Consider the following 8,027-nt stretch of genomic DNA (forward strand, 5'->3'; position numbering starts at 1 on the left):
TTGTTTGTTTCAATCATATATGTCTAGTCCAAATCTATAGGAACCCCTATATATTGTAGATGTGTATAGTGTGGGAAGCAGTCTATGGATGTCTAGTCCAAATCTAAGCTGCATAGCCAACCAGCCGCCCCAGCAAGTGGGTACTGATTGGATATTAAATTGTAAAACGGTCTAGTTATACCTCTCAATCAGCTCACCTATAAGCCCAACTACAACATTTCTTTAATAAATCTTGCGTTCATGCATGTTAGTTTACTGCATGGCGCATGCGTGCTCTAAACATTTAAACTAAAACTCCTGCAATTATATATTCCTAGCTTCATGTTTTACTGCATACAGTACATTCTCATTATATGTCTATATATACCCAACTCTGAACACCAATAGTTCACATCTCTCTTTCTCTCGCTGCATCTCTATATCCCATCCATACCCATTATTGATGACTTCTATGAACATCACGATGATTACCCTTTTAACAATTTCAGCTTTCATGTTAAGTACTACTATGGTAACAGTAGTAATGGCATCAAGGGAATTGACAAGCATGAAGAAACCAACAACAATAAGCAAAACATTAGCAGTCCGGCTCAATGGAGAAGCTGGTGAAGGTCTCACAGAATGCTGGAGTGCACTTTCTGAGGTACATTCGTGCACTACGGAGATTATTGTTTTCTTTATTGATCATGGAGAAACAAACCTCGGTTTTGAATGCTGCAGAGCTGTAAGTACTTTGTGTCATGATTGTTGGCCTTCAATGCTCACATCCTTGGATTTTACATCCGGAGAGAGTGACACTTTATGCGATCACTGTGATACTTCGCCTTCCGTTCCTCCTCCGCCCACACCCACTTATGTGGTTTCACCACCTCCGCCTTCACCCACTTATGTGGCTTCGCCACCTCGGCCTACACCCACTTATGCAGTTTCACCACCTCCACCTTCACCCACTTATGTGGCTTCGCCGCCGCCACCTTCACCCACTAATTTGGTTTCACCACCTCAGACCACACCCATCAATGTGGTTTCACCACCCCCGGCTGGATGTCCTAACGCCACGGCTGCTGCGCATCCTAAGGTGATTGGATAGATTAGAAGATGATATTTATTACTAAAAATAATTGAATGTTTGTATTATTAAAAGAGGTGTTTCAATCATGAGCTTAAGCCTTAATTATGTGGCCTTCATTTATGGTGTGTATGACTAATCAAAAAGATTATTATGGTTTGTGTGTACTGTATAATTAATGATATGCATGCGTGTTTTATACTTAAGAAGGTGTTTCAGTCATGAGCTTAAGCCTTATTTATCTCTATAATAATGTTTCTGTTTGAAATTCGGATCCGGTATGCCTTTGACGGAGACTGACTGGGACTGATTTAAGACTTGTCTAATTCCTTAATTCTTAGGAACGTCTGAATTAATGGTATGCAAGTAGGGCATATATATAGTACACAAATCAATTCACTCTAAAAGTACTGATTGAGTAAAGCAAAGACAGATGCAGCATTCTTACAAACACCATTAAAGCAGAATAAGGTAAGGTTGGATGGAGATACTGTATATCCATTTTATTCTCATCTTTTAACGCAATTGCTATAATAGGAAAATGGCAAACAGAAAGTACGAAGTACAAATGTAACAATTTCTGATATACATTGATCTATAATTTATCAAGTTTACAATTTCTGATTTACTATGTGAATATACCTGGTCTAAAACATTACAAGACGGTGAGACACATTTACAGAACAATGACATTTACAACACAAATAAACAAATCAATATATAAAAAGAAAAAAAGGAAGACAAAAAGCATCTGCAACTTTAGAGACTCACAGAGGGTCTCTCAATCATCTTTGGCAACTCTGCTTTAGTAACTTCTAAATGATCCCAAGTAAAAACATCCTAAATCAGTGTATAATACCTTTGGACAACTAGATACTGAGATATTATACTGTATAAAGAATAGAGAGTCTAGTCATTGGATAGGGAGAAATATTTCTAAATCTCCAATGGCTAGCATTCAGGGTCTGACAAAGCCCCTCTATCCTCCAGCTCAGCATTCGTGAATGTAAGAGCCCTCTGTAGCTTCCTTTGATCGAATGCTTCAACGTCAACCATGTAAGTCGCCCTCACAGGACGATGATCAGAAAGCATATACTCGATCCTCTTATAATTTAAGAGCCTGATTCCTTTTCCATAAGAAAGAATGCGATCACACCTGCATATTAGGAGGGTTTAAAGAACTGATCACCGGGAGAACAAAATACCAACCAAATTATTTATACTGGGATCAGTAAAAACCATACCATGCAGGATTGCGCCTCATAGACTTGGGATCTCCACCGGCATAGTTGACTGAATTGAGCTCGTATTTGTATGTAGGAGGAAAGTTTAAAGTACCTTCTTTCCACCCCTCAAATACACGACCCTTTTTTAGCTGTCGAACTAGCTGCAATGTTAAGGTGAAAGAACATCATTATTATCGTAACATATAGTGGATCCAATTTGGATCAGCCTTTTTTCTTTTTCTTTTTTGATATCCGTATTCAAAAACCAACAACAGTTCAAAAATCTAAACAAAACATTTATAGGAACAAAAGCTAGGTACCTGGTCTTTTTCAGTCAATGCGGACCAATCTAATCGCGATATGAGTTCTCGTGTTTTCTCATATGGTAAGTTGATTCTGTAGTTCAGATCTCCAAACCAGATAATTCTTCTGAAAAGGGATTATGAAACTCATTATAGAAGAGCTACCTAAATCTTAATTAAGTGATTCACTTGAAAAAGAAACAACAAGAGTTTAAATCTCAAAGAACCATCTAAAGGAAATTCCTTTTGCTTACTCATGGTCATAAATGCTCTTGGGAAAGCCAATGGCCGAATCCGGATAAAACTGGGTTCTCCGGTGTATTTCATTGACGTCCGCATTTCTACGAACTTCTTCAGAATCCTTTTCACCGGATGTTAGGTGACAACAGACAAAACAAAAGAGTGTTTGATAGATTGACATGCTGACGGCCACTGATCCCTGAAAGATAAAAGAGGCACCTGTTTCCGTAAAATTGTTACAAAAACTTTTGTGATATCAAGACATACAAAAGTTTTCACCAGGAAATTACTAACTTAAATGCAAGAATAGAAAGGAAGGGAACTGACCTTGTTACCACCAACACCAAATGCACCAACGCCAACGGTCGACACCTTCAAGTTTTGGATATGCTTCCGCAAGCTTCTACGGACCCATACAGAAAGGAAAACCCCAACCATTTGTTTGCTAACAATCCTTACATAAGGTGATCTTCTTCTCCGACGTATTATAGATTCTAAGTCAATTTCTTTGAGTAAGGCAATCTCTGACGACCCATTACTAGCCAATTTAAAAGAATTATATGTTTTAAAGGACTTAAATGTTTTGAAAGATTTAAATGATTTGAAAGAATTCGGTCTATCTAAAACACGCTGAGAAAACAAATCTAATGGTTGCTCAGGCCAGTCCAAACCCATCCTTTCAGATCCACTCAGTGTTTTCCGTAGTTTCTCATTACCTTGGGTAACCGATGCTTCTGAGTTTTCTGTACAGCCATCACCCCGAAGAAAACTTAACCTGTCTATCTTTTTGGAGAAAGAATATTGTCTTCCAAACTGCTGTTCTTTTGATGTAAGCAAACTAGCACTCTCGCTGCAATTTGAAACCCATTTGTGTACAAACTCATTGTCGCTTTCATGTGGTACATTCTTGAGCTCAAAAAGACTGTTAGAATCGTCATCTAAAGGATAAATTTCCGCATCATCTTCACTGTCAGTTTCGAGCTCGTCTTCGATATCCGGGATGTCATCCAACGGTTTATACCTCGATGGGGAAGGAGGATCACTATAACATTTAAGCTTCGTCTTCTCAGGTCGAATTCTATTCAGAGTCTCACGAATAACGGATTCCCATTTCTCAACTGGTCGATTATCTTCTGCCAAGAAAATGTTTCCCGCATTTAACGGAACAATCTCCTGAAGCCTGCAAGGATGACCATAATTCCCAAAGAAACCAAGTTAATTCAAATACACAGGGTCAGAAATAAAAGTAAAATTGAGATTCATAATTGTTAAACATGAGCCGATCAAAGCAAATGATGGCACAAGTACATTTGGTGATAAATGCCAAGAGTAGTCCTGGAACAGATTTTTCAAACAAGACATTTATGGTCCACAACATCTGGATTTTGGTTCATCAAGAAGGCAATTACCCAAGCACATAGATATCAGCAGGTTCATCAAAGTCTAGCCATTCTTTGATTTCTAAGTCATCCGTAGGCAGTTTTCCTCCCACATTCCACGTTCCAACAGAAATCCTAAAAACACAAAACAACAAATTAGACAAGATGCTTGAACCAATTTTCCTCGAACCTCAGTGTAATTGCACTCGTCTTTTAGAAGTAAAAATTAGCTAATCATACAGTTTACATGAAAGATGGCAGAAGGAACATGCCTGAGCTCTTTGTTGTCTATATATTGTGATCGAAGTGTCTCTGAATTACGTCTTCTTATCTTTGTAGGGAACTCAGAGGCGGTTCCTGCAAAACAAAATTTGTAAAATTGAGGCAATTGGTACTTAGATTTATCAAATTGAAACATTTTCTGGGTTTCTCAACTGAAATTACCTTTAGATTCACACCGATCCCCACCGTTTTTCTTATCTCGAAAGCGTGATTCTCCTCGCCACCCACAATATTCTGATTACAATATTAAAATGAAGAACACCGCCAATGTAAGATAAAGCATCTCCCATACTAAATTGAAACAACACCAACAGTGATTCCTCAGATTTATCCAAAAATGATCAGGCAAAAGTACATTTTCCAAATATCCAATGTGACAAAAACACCAGAAATTCCAAAACCAATAGATAAAAAATGTCAATTTTCCAAATTTGACAGAAAACAAAAAAGGGGATTGTGGAATTGCTATGTTTATGAATACCTTCACTATCAGTATCACAATCACTGTCTCCATCATCAGTATCAGCACTGTACTCCGATTCAGCAGGATTGATATTGAGCAATTTCCTCAATACAATCTTTGGCCAGATTAGCTGTAGGCATGAGCAACCCAAACAATAGATTTCAACCCAACTTCTCTGCAAGTTTTTTGCTAAGTATATCAAAGGAAAACTAACTAAAATTCTCTTACTGAAATATAAAAACAACGAAAAACCCCAGATTAAATATAACAGTACGTACCTCCGGTTGTCTTCTTATCGCTCGCCTCATGGGTTTCTCGTCTTCAAGAAAGACCAGTGAAATTGAGAGGAAATGGAACAAGAGAGGGGAAGGTGTCCGTATGTTAAACAAATAACCGTTTTTTCTTTAAAGTTGTTTGATTTTGGAACTTTAGAGAGAGAGAGTCAATTTGCAATACATTGAGCTGCATCACTTTCTCTTTCTAAACACTAAAACAGAAGAAGAGGTTGTTGTCATGATCTCATGACTCGGAGTTAAAGACTGTGTTTGTTCTGTTTCCGGACATAGTGATTCATATGGATCAAATCTGACTCACTGGGAGTGATTAGAAGCTGTCAGTCTAAGGCAATGTAGTCAATATCCGGATTTCGGTGAATATCCCCCGAGTACCGAGATACGATATTTTCGGTGGATACTGGTGAAATATCGGCCAATACTGGCAATATCGGCATCTCGATGAAACACCGAAATCGATATTACTGGCGGTATGGCCGAGATTAACTACATTGGTCGCAGGTCACTCGCAGGGCCGCTCGCAGACATCTCTTTAAAGAAAACCTAATAGGATAAAAACTGGATATCTGTTAGTAATTTCAAAAACCCGTTATATAATGGCTAAACAACTTTTATTTAGTCAGTTTCATCCTAGAATTTGATGATTATGTTTGGGGTTTTTGTATCAAGTTTTAAAAATTTAGAGTTTTTGTATCAATTTTGTTTAATATGGAGTTTTAATGGATCCCAACATTTGAACGCAGTTTTTGTACTCCAAATTTGGTCATTGATAAAGTTTTTTATATATACATTGATAAGTTTATTATATATAGTTAGTGATAAAAAATCGTATTAATTGTAGTATTTTGGTTGAAAGAAAAATAGAAGAAAAGAAAAAAAAACTTTTCAGAGCGATTTACGGTTGGGTTTTCCCTTCATACTTAACCGTAAGAAAAAGTTACAGTCAGGTGATGATGTACTTCTAACCGTAAGTGGATAAAATTAGGATAACCCAGTTTTAAACTGGTTACGCTTGAATTTTTTTAATTTTATAGTTAGGTTGCCCAACTGTAACTGGGTAAAATCCACTGTTAATCCGATACGATTTGATTTTTTGGGTAAAACCCTACTGTAAATCTGTTACGGTTTATTTTATTTTTTTTTGAGAAACCCGACCGCAAACAGTTCTGAAACCTAATTTTCACTGATTTCAAACAATCTAACCATTTCAAATGTAATTGGTTTGTTGATTACCGTCACTTCTATCAATTTGCTTCTTCTGCATCTTTAATAGAGATCCCAATCGACCATTATAAGTTTTTCGAATCATAGATTAATTGAAGACGATCAAATGATTCGAAAGATTTACGATTGATGAAAAGAGAGGAAGTTTAGAGGAAGAAGATCATATTTTTGAATTATAATTAGGTTTTTATTTTAAATGAAGATTGGTAACCAACTTTTTAGTCCACTAGGTATCCATGTGAAGCTCCTATATTGGAATGCGAAGCCCCTATATTTGATTTCCTTTAAAGGGAAGGTGGTCCACGAACTCTTATGAGTCACGGAGAACATAAGTCGCGTAACAGGGTGTCACTCAATCCAACTAATTCATGCTTGTGGTACTCTTGTGGAGTCTAACACGGGGAAGTTCTTTTTTTTTTTTTAATTTAGATTCATAATTAACAAAAGATACATTGTTTTGGCTATCTCTGAGTGAGAAAGCCCTGCAAACAAAGAAAAGGAAAATTAAAAAAATAAAACAAGAACAATTAAACCACTGATACAGAGTTAGATACGCATGAGATGCCTCACCTTGTCAAGGAAAAACTCATGTGGATAAAACCCCGACTAAAGAAAAATAACACAACACGACAAGTCCTAAGAGATAATATAGGCATAGAAAACCCGACATAAACTAAGAAAAAGTAGTTCTTCAGTAACCTAGAAATTTTCCGATCTCCTTCGATACCTAATAAGAAGTCTTCAAGTATTGGCAGTGTGTTAGAGTCCACATACAAGTTGTGGAAAAAGAACGTCTCAGCTCGAGATAAAACTAACAGTATGGGTTCCTGCGCCGTTTTAGTCACCTCCAGGGTGGTAGAAGTGTCACGATAGCGTATCCAGGAAAAGAGGGTCCTGCTACTGATTACGGATGGCGATTGCATTCCAATAATCGAGAATTCATTTGGTGAGGATTGGGGTTGCATCTTCGGAAAAAAATAGCCAGTTGGGTCACCAACCCAAGATGTAACCTTGCCGGTATCGATTTCATCCAGGAGCCTTCATTTCGTTTTCAAAGAAAAAATGAATGTTGATTAATAATTAACAATACCTAAATGGAAACAAGTCCTAATTACTAATTAATGATACTAAATAAATAACCAACTAAAGAACCAGACTTCTTATAAAAAGAAAAGCAATAATGAAGAACAACTAAGAAGGCTTGAAAACCACTGTACAAAAAGCACTAAGAGCAAGACTGATTTACTAAAGTACTTCGTAGATTTTAAGTGACCACCTAAATAGCAATTGATAACAAGATATCCAAAAACATTTACTACTAAAGAAAAACTAGCAACTTAACATGACTCGGGACAATGTTCGAAAGTTGAAATTGAAGCAATAATAATAAGAAACTTCCTAGAATAGACTATATTTCTGGTTGGTTATGTAACCCTATGCTTTTGTCCTAACTAATATACTAAAGTGTCGTGTTAGTGAACTTGAAAAGCAACCACTATGGGATTAACATTAGAAACATGCCCCTGAATGGCCAAACCAAAATGAGTTG

The 8,027-nt window shown here is 36.9% G+C and overlaps 1 protein-coding gene across 2 annotated transcripts; it reads right to left on the bottom strand.

Annotated features, from left to right (window-relative positions):
• Positions 1-1,629: 1,629 nt before the first annotated feature.
• Positions 1,630-5,437, bottom strand: LOC113347431 (type IV inositol polyphosphate 5-phosphatase 3-like). 2 transcript variants are annotated; one of them, XM_026591080.1, is made up of 10 exons: positions 5,240-5,437; positions 4,980-5,136; positions 4,661-4,732; positions 4,489-4,573; positions 4,247-4,351; positions 3,165-4,017; positions 2,852-3,036; positions 2,616-2,724; positions 2,314-2,456; positions 1,630-2,225 (listed from the first exon to the last, which is right to left on the bottom strand). In XM_026591080.1, the coding sequence occupies exons 1-10, from the start codon at positions 5,267-5,269 to the stop codon at positions 2,021-2,023; spliced, it is 1,944 nt and encodes a 647-aa protein (XP_026446865.1). In that variant the 5' UTR covers positions 5,270-5,437; the 3' UTR covers positions 1,630-2,020. The 2 variants fall into 2 exon arrangements, with proteins under 2 accessions (XP_026446865.1, XP_026446866.1); XM_026591081.1 differs by having other exon boundaries at positions 4,980-5,091; positions 5,240-5,436.
• Positions 5,438-8,027: the final 2,590 nt, after the last annotated feature.

This window comes from Papaver somniferum, chromosome 2 (genome assembly GCF_003573695.1).
Source record: "Papaver somniferum cultivar HN1 chromosome 2, ASM357369v1, whole genome shotgun sequence".
Taxonomy (NCBI): domain Eukaryota; kingdom Viridiplantae; phylum Streptophyta; class Magnoliopsida; order Ranunculales; family Papaveraceae; genus Papaver; species Papaver somniferum.

What these genes read in the sequence shown, in the direction of transcription:
- LOC113347431 (XM_026591080.1), bottom strand. Translation starts at nt 5,269, where the DNA reads ATGAGGCGAGCGATAAGAAGACAACCGGAG. An exon ending in TTGGTGTTGGTGGTAACAAG is followed by an intron (nt 3,037 to 3,164) that starts GTCAGTTCCCTT and finishes TTTATCTTTCAG; the next exon opens with GGATCAGTGGCCGTCAGCAT. An exon ending in ATGAGGCGCAATCCTGCATG is followed by an intron (nt 2,226 to 2,313) that starts GTATGGTTTTTA and finishes CCTAATATGCAG; the next exon opens with GTGTGATCGCATTCTTTCTT.